The 18,059-nt window shown below is 45.1% G+C and overlaps 1 protein-coding gene across 1 annotated transcript in view; it reads right to left on the bottom strand.

The window, feature by feature from the left end:
- Positions 1-675: 675 nt before the first annotated feature.
- Positions 676-18,059, bottom strand: part of AGO2 (argonaute 2, RISC catalytic component) — a 61,897-nt gene continuing 44,513 nt past the window's right edge. The window contains exons 16-18 of the mRNA XM_012807044.2: positions 15,109-15,210; positions 12,619-12,818; positions 676-12,327 (exon numbers count right to left, since the gene is read on the bottom strand). Coding sequence (XP_012662498.1) covers positions 12,219-12,327; positions 12,619-12,818; positions 15,109-15,210 — 411 coding nt within the window. The 3' untranslated portion in view covers positions 676-12,218. The remainder of the gene's footprint in view (positions 12,328-12,618; positions 12,819-15,108; positions 15,211-18,059) is intronic.

The following is an 18,059-nucleotide window of genomic DNA, read 5'->3' as shown; positions in this document are numbered from 1 at the left end:
CCCTCCAACCTTGGTGTATGTGGCTGGTGCCGTAATACTGTGCTATGGGTGCCGAGCTAGTCAGAGAGTATTTTTAAGTGAAGATAAAACCTTGGACTGCTTTAGCAAAAATGTACATTCTAGGGGTTTTCTGCAATTTTTTTGGCTTTCTTAATTGAACTGTCCCTTTTCCCTACAGATGGAAGTCAAAAACAGTCCAGTCAAAATAAGGCCCTCTGGGATTTCAGAGCAGGCTGATGTATAAACCCAGCCACAGCAGGGGCTAAGTGTGGCCAGCTTAGGGCCTTGCACATGGCAGGGGCTCAGCTGAATGGCCTTTTTTTTTTTTTTTTTTGAGACGGAGTCTCACTATGTTGCTTCTCTTGCCTCAGCCTCCCAAAGAGCTGGGACTACAGGCGCCAGCCACAATGCCCGGCTAAGGTGAATGGCTTTTTACTGCATCTTCCCTCCTGGTTGCTAAGAGTAGCAACACCCACTGTCCTCACTCCCGTCCAACTCATGCTAAATCCTCAGTAACACCTAGCTCTGTCAAGGACATCCTTCACAGCCCTGCTGTTTGCAGAATGGGGCCTGACCTCCGTCCCTGAACGCACGTTTCCACTTCGGAAACATGGACTCCAACCTGTGCTGCAGGAAGTGCTCCAATAAATAAAATAGACTTGGAAGAGGCAGCTGTAAATATGAGGAATTTTATTTTATTTTTTGCTGACATACTATGAGGCAAAACAAAATTGACACCATACAAAATAACTTTATAAAATATCATTCACATCATATTTTATCAGATTTACAGCATTCTGTGCATGTTAGGGGTTATGTAAGGAGGTGAAAAAACACTATGCCAAACTTTTAGTATTAGTTTATATACACACAGTAAGAAACAAAAACAAGTAACTGTTAGGTTTTCCATGAATTTATTGCAAAAATAGTGCAAACTACTTAACCTAGTAAGCCGTAAAAACAAACTTGAAAGGACCCAGCTAAGCTTGAACATGACAATAGATGCTCAGTCTCTCAGCATTTAGCTTTCTTCACCAGTTTTATCTTGTCAATCAAGACCACTCCCCATCTGTTCAGTTTAGAGTGAATACTGAGGAATAAAGGTGTGTGGAGACCCGCCCTCTGGAAAGACCAGTTAGTGGGGCTGCCTAATTTCAGCACTGCATTTAGCATCAGGCTATTTACTCAGTGGCAATATTCTGAGGTCTGGGTTAAAAAAAAAAATTAAAGATGCCATGATTTTTACCTTTGAGCACAGAAAGAAGTTATCCGACCTCTTGATGACATGGAGATACATATTAAGAAAGCAGCATGAACAGAACGGATTCAGAACATTATTGTCTGCTTATAAACATACTATCCTTTTCCTCAGGTGTGTCTGGGTAAAGTATTATTTTAATGTAGGGCAACCTTTGAACCAGATATTGCAGTAAGTTTTTTTTTTTTTTAAAGGATACTATATCTTTACAAAACTAACTTTAAATTTTCTTGCAACAGTCTTTTGGGGTCCAAAAAGCATATATCTAAACAAAATAACAAAAACAAAACAAAATGCTACATGTAAAAGCTAAAGAAATAAAATGCAGCATATTCAGGTTCTTTTTTTTTTTTTTTTTTTTGAGGTACCTATATAAATGTAATCTCTTGCCCCAAAGTACTCTTGTTAGGTTAAAAACAAAATGCTTACTGGCGAGCCAATTGCAGGGCATTTATTATTACTGAGAAAGTGCAACAATGCTGATCTTTATATGCAGCATACTAAAGGATGATCTAGGCTTTATAAAATATAGCTCAAGTATTAACCTGATGGAAGTTAAAAAATTAAAAACATTTAACTAGAATCACCTTTTTTTTTTGAGATCCTTAAGCTAAAAGCTTCCCAAATCAACTTTCAAAGTTCTGCCACTAAGGAATGTTGGTTCTCTTGTAAAATTCAGAGATCCCTTTAAAATAGTAAAACTATATACTACAGGAAAGATCTCTAATTTTTATTTCTTATTGGTATAAAATCAAATTCTTAAGACTCCAAAATACTGTGTTACCTCCAAAGACTTAAGTAAGAAAAAGCTTGCCATAGTAGGAAAAGTCTAGAATTGTAAACTGCCAAATAGAAAAGCTTGGGAAGTCGTCTGCCTCCCGTCTCCTTCCTCACCTGCCCGAGTTCTCCTAACCCGTGGAGATGGATGGCTCTGTGTTCAGCAGCAGCCACATCCTTTCCCTTTCTGTGTGTGGTCACTAGCACCCAGCAGTGGGTAAGGAGAGAGGGATGGACAACAGTCCACTCGCTGCTTATGAAATAAACTCCTAGAAAATGTGCCAGAGGAAGAGGGGACATAAATGGCAGAAAAGCAGTAGGAGGACTTGTGAGTTTTTTTGGCCGCCCCTTCACTGGCACAGAAATGAAGTGATAGTTATAAATATATGCATAGAAGAGTTTGGAATTTATTGTTTATAAAATGTTAATTTGCTCTTGGACATAAATTTTTTTTCTCTTCACAAGAGGGCGGTTGGGATTCCAATACATTATATGAGTTGGCTGGGGGGGCGGGAAACCTATAAAATTCCATGAACAATTGAGCTTTTCTCTCCACCTGTGATATAAAACATTTAATTTTGTACTGATTTTTTAATGCATTAGGGTTCAACATAAAGGCACAAAAATAAATAAAAATATTATTAAATAAACGGAAATGACGATTTCAAGTTTCATGTGGAGTTGTATCTCACTGTTTGGTTACTTTTTCCAATTTAATTTGACAGCCTTAGTAAATAGCACCCAACTGTTTAACTGAGGTAGATCCACATTGTGAAGAAAGCTGGGTCCCCTCCATTTTATCTCTAAATTTAAGATGCTTTTACAAAAACAAAAATCCATTTTAATCATATGCAGAAACAATGACAGGTGGCACTACCTGAAGAAAGCTTAGATCATGAGCAGGTTTGCAAATAAGACCCACACCAAAATCGCACACTCCATCAGCCATAATAAATCTCAGACTGGAAGGGAAAAAACCCAAACATTTAAAAATAACCCTGAAAATGTCTCAAGACTTTCAGAACAGGTCTTTTTGACTGACTGCCACAGAAAAGCACAACGGTCCACTTTTACCAAGCAATGGCAAAAGCCAAGACAGACCAAGGGGAGGGGGAGAAGGGGAAGAGTGGGGGAGGGGAGGAGAGGAGGACTGGGAGAGGGAGGTGTATCGCTGAATGCTTCCCTTTTTAACTCCAAAGAAAAGACTTGCTGAATTATGATATAGCATCTTGATCTGAACAGTTTAAACTCACTCTGCCTAGTATTTTTGCATACTCTGAAACTTATAAATTTAACATCTGATTAAGGCTTAATTTAAAGTGGCATCACCACCTAGTATCATGCAAGCATCGGACATCCTCAAGACACACAGCATGGGATTAAACTAAAGACAATGACATGAAGCCTCAGAATTGTATTTAGCAGGTACTATAATTTCATAGTTAATTTTACAATCCATGTAGCAAATGAAAACGTATACAGAGAGGCCAAGGTATATAAATAATAGTTTATACAGGAACTGGCAATTTACAAAACAGCACTGCATGGTTTCCATATTGCAAACACAAGACGCCGTCACATAGCTGCACTGCACAGGTACAAAGGAGCCACAGACGCACACGGGCACCACCTGAAACGAGGCCCTGCGAGCTGCTCAGCTTCTTAGAAAATAGTAAACTTTAAATGGTCATAATACATTTTGATTCAAAATGTCTTACTGTGGGGTAAATTAAAAAGGGGCAAAACTCACCTATGGAACTTCTGAATTCATTTTTGGTTCTTTTTCAGTTATTTTATAAAAATAAAATAAAACTAGAAAAATTGGTAAAACTTAAGGGTTAAAACCCCTCAATACAATATTAGGTAAGTAATCTGCAGTGTACCAGAGGTAAGAAAAATCTGCACTTATATACTACATTCTCTTCTTGTATTTGATGAGTAATTAGCCACTTTGCTGCACAGAAACTTACAATTATTCTCTTACAACTTTTTAAAAAATAAAAACTTGCTTGCCTCTACAGTTATAAAACACGAATTCATACCTTTGACAACTACATTAAAATCCACCAAACTCAGGACTGAGATTTCAGTTAATGCTAAACTATATACTTAAAGATGTGAGTCACGTGTGTCTGTTTGGCTTTGAAGAGGAACTAAAATTGTTAATAAACATGTCACCCCTCTGAGACAGCGGAGGGTCTGGGGAGAAGGATGGGCTGAGAGAAGTAAAAAGGGTCTTCTATAGATTTAAAAATGAGTGTACTGGGTATATTTTCCACTTAAAACCAACAAAACCACCCTTAACAGGGAAGGGTGTTGGCCAAAAAACTGCTCAATACCTGGCTTGAAAAAAGAAAGAACAATTGCATGTTAGGTCTATCACAACTGGAATCCTGTGTGCACAGCTCGAGGTGACACCACACCTAAGCAAGCAGTTTCCCCAAGTCACAAAACGGCAATAACGACAAGCATTCTAAAATAAGGAAGGGAGAACTGAGTAGCACCTTACGTCTGAGGACTTCACAAGCATTTTACAAAGACATGATTCCAATTCCTTTTAAAACATCTACTTCCATTACAATAATATTCTTGTTGAGTGACTATGAGAACAAAACCAACAGGTTTTGCTGATGGTCATGGCCACTGCCTAAGAGTTGGGTTGTGCACCAACCTCCTGACATCCCAGCAGAGGTGGACTGGTCAGGATGTGACTGGAACTGAGTATTTTTTTGCAGTAAGACCGAGTGCATCACCCGTGGGTTAGACTGTGCACGACAGCGCGAGTTCGCTGAAGAGCAGAGGGTAGGAGCTTCCAAGGCAGGAGGCAACGACTGACCTGGGAATGGCACAGGCTTACCTCCCGGCAAAGATGCAGCCTGACATGATTCTGAAAGGACAGTGAGGACCGGACTTTAAAGGCACAGAGTCTGAGACTGGGTCTTCCAGAACACAATCAGGCTGGCACCCTCAAGACCCCCGGAAGGCCCGGGCACCACCTGCTTCTTGGGACAGGGGGCCTGCCCTCTCCCATCCCTCGAGATTGTGCACACTATCTCCAGAGTTCCAAGAAGGAGCCCCAGGTTCCGCACACGAGCACCTGGACCTGGTAAGCCATCTGCATTGCGCCTCCCGGCCAGTGGCAAGGTATATTCTAGGGATAAACTCACAAATTTTACTGACTTTGAAGCTGTAGGAAGAACTGAATGAGGACGACCTCAAAGTCTAGTTCCTGGACACACTTGGGGAAGAGTTAATATTTGGTGTTTTAGCTTTAACTCTGAACTACTTAATCCAAGGAAGTTTTAAAGTAGGCGATAACTCAGCCTCCTCTCACTGTCCCCCAAAGGGGATTGGCCTTAACCCTTCAGTCATGCCATCAGGGGCATCTTAAGAACTTAACACATCGAAATTTGCCACATCAGCCAATAAGACAGGGAAGTGTCACCAGAGCACCAGGAATCTTCAGTTCTCCTACTTTGACAATCTTTCACAAAAGCAGGCATGATGAGAAGGGCCCACCTGGGTCTTCTGCAGATGTGCGTAAAAAGCTTACAGGCAGAGCTGAGTGCAAAGCTCAAAGCCCCGAAGGGAGGAGAGCAGCGTCCTCTCCAACAGCCTGGGCGGGTTCTGGCTGGAAACCCGAGAGCAACCCAGTGGACCCAAGCAGTGAGGGGCGGGGGGCACCCACCCTGAATGGCCATACGTCGTGGGTGGTCTGTATGTGCAGAACAGCATGATGGCAGAGTTACAAGACATTCTTAGAAAGACTGCAAAGGACACTTAGCTCTTTCTAAATTAAAGCATGCTATGTAGCATAAAAAGCATCAAAACCCAAACAGTAGTTAAAGGCAATTCCTTCCAGGTAATGATGTGCTGAACCCCTCTGGGCCAGTCAATGTCTGATGATCATCCAGCATGAGAACAGACTTTCCTCCAGAACCCTAGACGTCTGTAATTCAGGAGTCAACCAACCGAGGTGCTTTGGAGAGAATGTGAACCTTCTGAAGATGAGAGGACACAAGGGGCCTACAGAGAATGGAGGCGGCCAGGGGTCACGGTACACAGTACAGTGTGCGGGGGTGACATTTCTGACAGCAAAGTGGTTAATTACAGGGAGAGTGTTCAGAGTCATCAGCTTGCCCAGGACAGACTTCCTAGGAGTCAGTGTCAGGCATCTGCAGTGCCCCTAGTGGCAGGGTCTGCTTCAGGACGCCAGCTGTGGACCTTATGTCCTTTTCAAAGGGCCCTGGATTTGAACAGAATGCTTCACTTTCAACCCTCAGTTCATTTTTAGTGGGGAGTGATAGTAATTCAAAGCCCTAAAGTCAAAGGTCTAACAAATCTGCGTGTCTTCTAAAGCCACGCTGACTATTTAAAACATACTACTTGTACAAGAGTTGGTGTTGAAGCACCTTCGTGATTTTACAGAGCGTATAAAAAGGGAGAAGAGACCAGAGGAAGCCACTTCCAACCCATTCCCAGGTAAAGCAAAAAAAAAAGAAAGAAAGAAAGAAAAAAACCCAAAAGTGCTTTCTTCTATTAAACAGGAAAGGGAAAAGCCAGGCAGGACACAGGCTGTTTAAGGTTCTGCCACACGCAGCCCTGCGTAGAGATGCTCCTGCTGACCTGAGAGGACAGGGTGCTGTCCCATGCGGAAAGGCCCTCCCATTTCATTTGTGCTGGCCTCTCAGAATCCTAGGGTCCCGGAGCTGGGCAGCGCTGAGGAGTCCCTCGTCCACCTGACACAGCAGAGGAGGAAGAGGGCGCTGCCCACAGCTCACAGGCTGGCACACAAATTTTCAAGCCATAACTGAACAAAGAGATGTTCACAATTCAGTTTATTCAGGCAACAATTTTGGCTATTTTCAGTGTGGACAGCTATGCTTAAGAGCAGACATGATGAATCTATTGAGAATTCAGAGGTAGCCTTATCTGCATCAGTTTTTAAACAAAAAGGTATTTAGAAACCACCTTCTGTAGTGATTTGGCTAAGCCAATACATTCGCTTTAGACAATAAAATGGCAAAACACATCCAAAGAAGCATGAGTAGGGCACATGCCACAGCACAGACGTGACACTGACACACAAGACAGGTCTGGGTTCAAAACTTCCTTTCTGTGACCCTGGGGAGCCTGACCACAGACAGACTTGCACATGGCACTCCCAGCCCCACAACATCACAAGAACACGAGAACAGCACTGTGCCTCCAGTCTCTCTGGCATCTATGGGTGCAGCCAGATAGGATGGTCTTGACACCTCCTGGCTTGTGACTTCTGAGCAGAGACGCAAAGGAGGCCATTATGTTCTAGTAACACGGGCACATGGCCGCCCCTTATCCAAACCGTCAAAGCCTGGACGGAACCGGAAAAAACTTCAGGGAGCCATGGCAAACAAGGAGTCAAACAGACCTAAAAGTGTTCAAAAGATTTACAATTATTCCTTTTAAAATAAAATCTTCAGATATCAAGAGAGCACATTCTGCTTTTAATAAATTGAAAATGTCCTTTCAGAAAAACAAGAAAATGAGGCTACTTTGTTCTTCATGAACGGTCAACAGACATCAGGCTAAAGACAAGAACAGAATGGAGTCCGCACGGCTCTAACAGGCAGCACTGTGGCACAGGAAGTGCCACGAGAAGAGAGCGACACATTGTGTTCACACCATCACTTCAACCATAAATCTATTTACAATCATTTCAACAAGTACAGCAGATGCAAAGTTGGACATAATAAAAAGAAGTTGTCAAAAAATCAGTGCAATTATTTTGAGTTGAAAATTTTCCTTACAAAAACGAGTCCGCATGTGTGTGTGTAACATGGACACCTCCATTACAAAGTCACACGTGCACTAAGTCTACACTGGAAAACGCCACAGCAGATGAACTGCTGGCACGCAGCTAGAAAGAATATTCTTGGTTGCTTTGGGGAAGGGCTTAAAATATAAATAATACACTTGCAATTTGCAAGTGAGGCGTATGAACACTGAGGAAGTTTTCGTTTCTATTTATTGTACATTCCTTTTCTCATGAGCGTGAGAGATGAGTCAGAGAGGTCACAGGAAAATTTCTTATGGCTTGTCTGGGCCACTGGGATTGTCCACTGTCTGGACTATGTCAACTTCTAAAGCTCCTCCTAATGGAACTGCCTTAGTTTAGTGTAGGAAAATGCCCATGAAAAATCCTTTCAGCTATCCAACAGGTCAAGTCAGGTTGGAGGACTCCATCCATCCAGTTCCTGCAGGCTCATGAAACATGTCAAGTGCTACCATGACAAGCAACCAAGAGGAGCATCCCAGCCCCTAAAGGCCCCGCGAGACATTCTGGTGGTGTCCCCACCGCATGACACTTGGCTGGTCATCCTTAACATATTGTATCAAATATATAATTTGACTGAAAAACTGCCTTGTAAAAATAAAATTTAAATCACCCTGCAGATCAATGTAAAATTACATTGCTGCATATTTAAGAAAAACAATTCATCCAGAAAAATTACATTTGTGGCTTTCAAAAATAAATCATCCGGCAAACTTGAAGGTGAACATTAGGGAATTTATAAAAGTTGCAGAAAATAACTTCTATCATATCCGTTAGGAATCACATGCACCAGAGTATCCACAGCGGCCAAATCAAACCAGAGCAGGGGCCAAAAAATAAATAGCAACATTTGCATTTAACAACAATAAAAATAACATATAACAACAATAATAAACCATCCCTCAACCCCATATAGGAGCTGAACATAAACTGTCCTTTCTAGTGACCATCTGATCACAGGGAACGTGAGTAGAGCAGTGTGCAGGCCAGCCTCAAACAGCGGAGCCCCCTGCTGCCAGCAGCTCCCTCGTGGCCAGTCCACGCAACAGAGTGTGAGGACACTGCCAAAAGCCACACACTCCTGAAAAGAAAAAGCAGGCCCTCAAATGTAGGATCAGAAGTAAGTACTTGAAACAAAACCAAAACCCAAATAAAACAATCCCTTTCTGAAAGTACGGTTATGCCCAGTTTTACAAAATGTATGTAAATTAGGAAAATGCGAGCTTATGATACATTGATAACAGAGTGTGGCATCTTTGCAGTACCAAAGGGCTCTTATACAGAATGACAACTTCAAATGGCTCCCCTGGGTTTCTTGAATCACTTATTAGAACTTGTAGAATGTACTAGATAGTGATGAAGGGATGGGAGTACCTCAATGGTTTTTAAAAAGCTAATATTTTAAAATATATTAGGAAAAGTCCAGTATAGGAATCTAATCGGGAGACCTCTCCTAAAGAGATAAATCCCAGTTTTTCTTTCAAATAAACCCAGATTTCTACGTCATAATTTTCACATTCAGTTTGCTTAAAGCAAGGCACACCTTACTTAACAGTGGGGTGGGGACAAAGCCAGCAAGTGGCACCCGCTAGTCTGAATGGGCCCGGTGCCCTGGGGAAGCAGTGAAGGCGCAGAGAGGGTGCTGCCTTGGACCCCTGCTCTGGCTTGGCAGAACTGGCTTCCTGGTGAACAAGGCTGGGACTTAGCGTACTGTACTTTGAGATTTTAAGCTGTCTCAAAATTCATCCTAATAATGGAGGGATTGGTAGAAATTTGGGAAAACAATTGTTTACCTGAGAAATTGTAACTACAGCCATTTAAATTCTGAATCATCAGACATGTACAAAGGTATGCAGCCGACCCAACTCGATACATTTGGTCTATGGTAACATTTTTAGTATTAAAAGTTTTATAAAGTAAGCATGGGGCTATATAAAAGTACCCTTCTAAAAGTACTTTGGCCCACTAAAAAGAAAATTTTTCTTCAAAAGGACAAAAAATTTTTATAGGTCCAATTTTCTGCCAGCATGAACTCTTTTCTGGGTATCAACTTTGAAAACCTGCCTACGTGGCTGAGGAGTCCCCCTGGCTGGCCCCTCAGTACTGGGGAAAGCCCCAGATCAGGAAGCCCAGGGTTACAGTGATCTTTTAAAACACAGGTGCTATGCCCAAGCCTTGGACAATCTATTAAAGAGGTTTGCGGCAGGCCTGCCAATCTGTATGGTAAGAACCACCATTCCCCAGACAACTGAAACCGCACTGCCATGGCAGAAACACACCTTTGAGATACATGTTCCAGATGACTCTAAAAATGGCTGAAAACTAACCTAATTTTAGATTTTAAAACTTCGTTAGTCAAAAGATTCCCTCTTTTAGCTTGAATCCGGCTGGTAATTTAAGCTAAGAGTATACTTGAATCCTTCTGAAAAGAGAAGAAAGTGCCACTTGCTAATAAAACGACAGGGAATTGCAACGTTTCTTAGAGCAGAGGCTTCTGTCACTTCAAAAGATTAAAAAAAGATACAGCAAGAAGAGACTAATGCCATTAAGACGACACCTGCGCACACCCAAACACACGCACACGTGTACACACACACACAGAGCTCCAAGTGTGAATCTTCACAATAACTGCCATCCCTTTGTCACTGCCTTGAATCCAGGCAGAGTGCCCAGGGCTCTTGCAGCTGGACTGACCATCCCTCCCGCCACCTGCAAAGCAGGTCAACAAGAAGGCAGAGGTGGGCATTCACTCTGCATGGGGCCCGCCACTGGGCCTTACCCCACTGCAGTGCCAGAGGTAAATGTCACTAGGGCTGGGGAGGGGATGTGGCAGGAGGGACAAAACCTACAGAGCATGAAGCAGCCCTAGGGAAGGGCCAGCCCCTTCCCGCAATCTCTACATGAAACATGGATTTGATTCTTACCAAAGTTGTGTACAAGGACGAAAAGCCCACTCATCATAGAGCTGTCTGTTGTCATCCTTTAGAACTGCCCGTGATGGCTCTCAGATTGGCATACCCACCCTGAGGGCCCCCAGTGCAGATGCCAGCAGCATGGCCATGCCCTGCAGGGGCTCTGCAGGCAGCCAGCCTCACACCCGACAGGAGCTGCACAGACGGTCGCCCGTGCTCAAGTCCTGTGATAGGCACCCTGCCATGCGCGAACCTGGCTCCCAGCAACAGAAGAATAAATTCCATTTGTGCTTCACCAACTGAGAACATGGGATGGGGATGGGGAGGTGGGAGGGGCGAGCAACTGTGGTGAGCACACTCGTCCCTCTGGAAGGTATAGGCTATACATCTACACCGGGGGAGGCGGTCGCTGTCACATTAAGTCAGTTGCATATTCTGGTACTTGAGCACTAAGAACCGCAGGCGTGGTCCACTCTGCAGGCGCCAAACACTCTTAATATGCCAAACAGATCACAAGAAGCACCCCGTAGTCAAGTAAATGAAAAACAGCATCTATCTATCACATTAATACTGCAAACCAGATATATATATATTTTTCTCTTACATTAAAGACATTAACAGTGAAAAAGGATTGTACTGTATTTATCACCACAGACCCGTATTCTTTAGAAACTTTGGAAAATAAATGTCACAGTCCTATAGGACAAATCTTATGATTAGACTGTCGGTATATTGTCTTTTTTCTTTTTTTAAATAAATTTTTATTAAAATGGCACTTGTCTGCCAATCTCTCTGGACCTGTAAATGCTGTAAACACACAGGGCCACCTCCTGCCACTGCCCCTTAGCCCAGGCTGTGTGCGAGGCCAGCAGCAGCAGAGCAAGACACCTGCAGACGCCTCAGCACGGCCACCTGCCCTCTGTCCCAAAGAGCTTGTGTGAGCCATGTCAGGAGCACACAAGCATCATCTGGAAATCAACTTTAGTGACAACATCAGAATGTTCAAGGCTTTAAAACCACAATTGTGTTTTCATGTTGCTTTTACTCTCAGAGAACCTTCATAGCTAGTTTGAGCCCATCAATTTCATAGAGAATCATGTGTTAAAAATAAGTAAATTGAATGACCAAATAAATTAAAAATGTTTTAAAGCCCTGAGTTCATAGACTGGTTTTAGGAGATTTTCAGGAAACATGGGACTCTATTTTAATAAGCAGCTTATAGATTTTGGCAAACCATATTTCCTACGACATTGGGGTCTCATACAGGTCTGCAGTTCAAAATCCAAGTTTGAAATCTGGGACGGAAGGCATTCTGGAAAATGGAGAATCTAAGAAAACCAATGATGTCTCATGTTCGATGCTGGCTGTCACGGAAGGGCTGGCCATCAGTTGGTCTGAGTGTAGCTGGTCTCATGTGAATCCAACTCGGTACACAATCGCTAAACACTAAAACATGTCAAGCAAAGTACATAGTGCGCAGAGTGTCCTGATGAACCTGGACCGCCTTGGCCAGTGCTTGGTGGTCTCGCCCGTTACTCTGCCCAGAGGTATGGCTTCCTTCAGCACTGCAGGGACAGAGACAGGGGAGCGTGAGAACATGCCGCTTTCTCACACCACAAGGCAGCATGTGAAGAACTACCTTAGGGTAACACAGAGGGCATTTGGGGAGGGAAGAGCAGCCTGCTGACAGTCACACAGCCAACAAGTGGCCCGGCAGATGCTGGCAGGCAGGGCTGTCTGTGTCACAGTGAGCTCTAGCCCTGTGGCCCTGCTGCTTGCTCTTCGAGAAGACCAGGAGTCAGTGCTTGTGTCAGAAACAGCCCAGCCAGGACCTTGAGGGCAGGCATGCCACTCACCTGTCATGCTCCTTATCTACCAGGTGGTACCTGGCCCGGAAGGCCACCAGGTGAGCGTAGTATGCTGGCGCGGGGATGGACACAGAGCGTGTGCAGCGCACGTAGGTGTGACACAGCTGGTAGGTTAGAATCTGCAGCTCATCGGAAGAGAAACGATTGTCATCCCAAAGGACGTGATAGTGCGAAGGCCTGCTTGTCCCCTAAAAGTAGATCAGAGCATCAGACAGCAAGCCCTGCCCTGAGGCCTTGGAAGAGAAGACATTTACATCACCAAAGATGCATCAGAGCCATGTATGTTAAACGGCTCCCTGTTGGTAAAATATAACTGTGTACACGTTTACTCACACACAGACATATCCAGAGATAAAGCAACATTAAAAAATGGCTCCATCAAGGGCAGCGTATCTGTACATACCAGGTCTACTACAATATTTTATTTATTTATTTATTTTTGGTTGCAGCCGTCGTTGTTTGGTGGGCCCAACCTGGATTTGAACCTGCCACCTTAGGTGTATGTGGCTGGTGCCCTAGCCACTTGAGCCACAGGCACTGAGCCAGTTTTATTTATTTATTATTTATTTTGAGGAGTTGTCTACTATGTCACCTTTGGTAGAGTGCTGTGGCGTTATAGCTCAATGTAACCTCCAGTTCCTGGGCTTAAGCAATTCTCTTGCCTCGGCCTCTCAAGTAGCCGTGATTATAGGCACCTGCCAGAATACCCGGCTATTTTTTTGTTGCAATTTGGCCCCAGGCCGGGTTCGAACCTGCCACCCTCAGTATATGGGGCCAGTGCCCGACCCACTGAGCCACAGGTGCCGCCCTCAGCTATTTTTGTTGTTGTTGCTTATCAGGCCTGGGCTGGGTTCGAACCCACCAGCCCTGATGTTTGTGGCCGGCGCTGTAACCACTGAGCTACAGGTGCTGAGCCTACAATGTTTGATTTACTAATGGCAAGGAGAAAATTCTCCAACATAAGTTATGTGCTAACAGCAAAATCTCACGGTGGGGTCTGCACGTGAGCACTGCATGAGTACAGCAGGAGCTGGTTAGCCTGTCAGGCCTCCAAGGCCCACTGCAGAGGCAGCTCCTCCTGAGGAGCCCTGCTCACTCCTACTTTGCCTGGCCCAGTACTGCCGCCTGTCCCATGTCTGACCCTGCACCGAGGCCACTGGTACTAGGAGGAGACAAAATGTCCTTGCTCCCTGATGGACACTCCCAGGCACTGGCACCCACTTCCTGGTGTTCAACTGGTGGTGGTCATGGGCCGGGGGCAATGAAGGTATCTGTCCATGTGGGTCGCTGAGGATACCTCCCGGGCCCATCCTTAAACATATCAGAGAAGTCCCCCATCCAAAAGTTCCTGGGCAGAAAACTCGGGGAGAAGGGTTTGCCCAGGATGCCCTGGAGGACAAGGGCTCTGCTTCCAGGAGGGAAGCCAGGGAGCAGATGGAGCAGACAACCTCACACTGGCATGGACATTGTCCACCAACAAGTGATGTAAAAACCTTGCAGCTTGAGGCTGTGTGTTCTTTCTTTTTAATACCCTTCCAAAATGCAAACATCATTCTCATCTTTCTGGTGGCACGGAAAGCCGTTGGGCTGGATATGGCTCCAAGCCTCTCCGTGGGCCACATCAATGATGTGGGGTTCCGGCATTTCAGTGGAATTCTAAGAGTCCATACAAAGCTCACAGATGCTCTTAACTGGAGAACAAAATCCTCCAGGGAGGGGTATTTAAGTCTTTCTCACTTTTTAATAACCAAGAGACCCCTATGAAGGCAGGGCCATGTACCCAAGGATCCTCTCATCTCGAGGAGTCTCTGGGCTGTACAAAGCCCAGCAGCTCAATTCCTACAATGGGGTCCTGTGGCAGTGCTGAGGTGGAGTAGCCTTGGCCAGATGTGGTCTCTTCACTATGAGCCCAGGAGAGCCTTTAGGTGACAACTAGCCACACAGTAACCCCTCCATATGTCCAGTGCCTGGCTAAAGCCTGGCCTCACCCGGCAATCATGCTGACCACACCAAGTTTGCCTGAATGGATGTGAGTCAGCCCTTGGTGTCCCTCTACCTGCACAAGCTTCCTGGGGGGGTCCCCTGCCTGCCACCACTCCCTGTGGCAGCCCTAATGGTCTCGTTCCTGCTCAGATCTCAACTTCTAGCTCACTAGGCTCTAGCCCCACAATACCCCCCTTCCCACCAAAGTGCCCTGGCCTTGGCACAGACTGCCACTTCAAGGGCCTCATCTTAACTGAGGCCTCCTCAGGAGGCCAGGGCTGAGCACCCCCACCATACACCACAACACTGGGGCCTCCTTCCTTCCCAGTGCCAGGGACAGCCTGGAATCTCCCCATTCTCTGTTTACCCTTCTATCAGTCCTCACTGGGGCCCCAGCTATGCTGCTCACTCTGCCCGCATGCTGCCCAGGGCTAAGGGTGTGCACAGCACCGTGGGTGTCTGGGACTCTGTCCAAAGGGGCCCCTCTGCGCTCACCTGGATGCCTGCGTGACTGCACAGGTAAAAATCGAACTCTGTCGGGTGGGTGATCTTCGTGTCCACAGTCGTGCCTGCTGGAATGTTTCCACTCTTCCCAACCTTCAGCAAATAGTCATCTCGTTAGATATGGCCAGGGGACAGCAGGGCAGAGCAAGCAGGAGACCAGGCAGCCAAGCTGAGGCTTGGCCAGAGGCTACTATATTCTGAAACTTTTAAAATGACTAATACATTTACTTGGTTGTTTAGTGGCAAAGTAAAATTCAACCAGTACTAACAACCCAAGCTAAGCTGGCTAGCATTCTGTCTGGGCCAGGGCTACCTGTCACACCCCTCCCCGGCCTGTGAGCCTCTCTTCACTGGCAATTCTGCTTCACCTGAAGAGGTCTTCAGTACTGCTGGTGCTATCTGAGGTCAAGACAAAAATCTTGATGGACATAGAATCCTAAAGCCAAACTGGGTGACAGGCACTTGACAGTCTCCCAGCATAAACACACCGACCCTCAAGGCAGAGAGCTGGGGAGTTGAGAGGTCACGACTAGTGGCCACCATCCAAAGGAACAAGGCAGCCTCCTAAGAGACCATCCAAGAGGTGAGGGGCACAGGCAATAAAGATAACTATAAAACAACTGAATCATAAGTTTATAAGCTTGGATCAGAAAGTCAGCTAAGAACAGTCAGTGTCACCATGGCAGCAAAGCCACCGCGGGCCCCGTCCCCACTCAGTCACCAAAGCCCCTGATGGACTGTCTTAGATGCATAACATCTCAAATATCCATACAAAAAAGAACCTCCAGTGCACTCCCCTTTTGTCCTTTTAGGTTTATTGTTTTACTTCTCATTAACCTTTGTTCAAAGTTTCAGTTTTTAAAAGAAAATATTTGGAAATAATGATCCCCTTTGTCTTTTAGACTCTGTCCTTCTGCTTCCTGCCCCTGGGGCCAGTGCAGACACAGACTTTACTCTCCCCACACACTTCTCCATTCCTGCTACTCCGTCGAGTGCCGCCAGCAGCACCTCCCGCCCTGCAGACTGTGACCCACACACGCACTGCACTTGCCTTCTCTGCTCCACGTTACACTTGTGAGACGCACCCATTTGATAGTTACTAATTTCCATTGCTGCATAAAATGCCAATGTACAAACACATCACAAGCTTTTCTTCTGTCAGTGGACAGACGATTTTCATTTTGTTTAATTTTTTTTGGTTTTTGGAGAGTCTCACCCTATTGCCCTGGGTAGAGGGCCATGGTGTCACAGCCTACAGAGATCCCAAACTTGTGGGCTCGAGCAATCCTCTTATCTCAGCCTCCACAGGTGCCCACCACAATACCCAACTAGTTTTTCTATTTTTAGCAGAGACAGAGTCTTACTCTGGGGCTCAGGCTGGTCTCAAACTACTGAGCTCAGGCAATCCTCTTGCTTTGGTCTCCCAGAGTGCTAGGATTACAGGCACGAGCCACCTCGCTCAGCCAATTTAATTAAAACTTCAAATTTACTTTATTTTTAAGACAGGGTCTCAATATGTTGCCCAGGATGGTCTTGAATTCCTGGGCTCAAGTGATCCTCCTGCCTCAGCCTCCCTCCTGAGTTGCTGGGACTACAGGCATTCAGCCACATACTATAAATTCTTACACATCTTGAACCCAGGCACTTAGTGTCTCAGGATAGATTCCTAGCAGTTAAACTACATTCCAATTTGGTCATCCGCCAGTGTTCCCCTTGACAGCACACGGAACTTTTTTTCATGTCTGTTCACCAAGGACCAGGCTAAGTGCCCTGCATGTGCCCACACTGCAGACCCTCCTGTTAGCCACCTGTAGGCACTACAGGACGCAGTGAGTCCTCAGGTCAGATGCCAGTCCGTAACCCTGATTCCAGCATAGCGCCCACTTGCCAATACTTGGTCCCACCAGGCTGACCTCATAATGTGAACTAGCAATTTCCCCCCCTCCCTATTCTCTGAAATACTTCATATGAGATTGTTCCTTGAAGATTTGCTGAGATTTGCCTGTAAAGGTCTCTGGACCACCCTCATATAATAAGCTTAGTAAATTGCCCTCATGCCCGCTAGCCTCTAGATGATTCTCTGCCACATTTTAAGATTTTCTATTCTTTTATGGCTGGGGCTGGGTTTGAACCCACCACCTCCGGCATATGGAGCCACCCTACTCCTTTAAGCGACAGGGACCACCCCAATATTTTCTATTCTTGAAGGTTTGGCAAAACTTATCTAGAAAACTGTGTCTGATACCTTCTGTGGTGGGACTCTTCTAAGAATGCCTACTGGATTACTCTTTTGAGCAGGTTTTGGTTATTTTGCTATTTATGTAATTTGACAAAAAATTCATATATATGTAAGTTTCCAAGTTTATTGGCATAAAATTGTTAACAATAGCACATTATGATTTAAACAGCAAGCAAATTTTCTGTAGTTAGAGTTCCTTTTTTGTTCCTAATACTGAGGTAAGTGTTCCCTTTATTTTTCTTTGAGCCTTGCCTGGTTTATCTCCTTTCAAAGTTCTTCCCCTTCTTCACTCTCTACTGTGTCCCCTTCCATTCTCGGCTGGGGTGGGTGCAGTGGTGCCGGGCACTGCAGACCATGGAGCCTTCTTGTGCCTGCCCAAGCTCCTAGGACCCGAGCACTCTTCTTTCCATCCTTTCTAGCTCTTCCTTAGGCTTCATTTCATTCTCTTTTGTGTTTTGACATACTAGTTTAACTGCCCTGCAGTTTGATATGACGTTCTCGTTTTTGTTCAGTTCTGAGTATTTTGCAGTTATTACATGTTTAATACATCAGTACTTAAAAGTTGGCTGAAATTTTTAAGAACTCTTAAACTTCGTTTCTAGTGCTGATTTAAAATTTAATTGTGGGCTCGGCGCTTGTGGCTCAACCGGCTAAGGCGCCAGCCACGTACACCTGAGGTGGCGGGTTCGAATCCCCAGCCCGG

This window comes from Otolemur garnettii, unplaced genomic scaffold (genome assembly GCF_000181295.1).
Source record: "Otolemur garnettii isolate 467f Iridium unplaced genomic scaffold, OtoGar3 scaffold00062, whole genome shotgun sequence".
In the NCBI taxonomy this organism is placed as follows: Eukaryota; Metazoa; Chordata; class Mammalia; order Primates; family Galagidae; genus Otolemur; species Otolemur garnettii.
The sequence above is the reverse complement of the archived record's forward strand: the minus strand, read 5'-3'. Positions and strand labels throughout refer to the sequence as shown.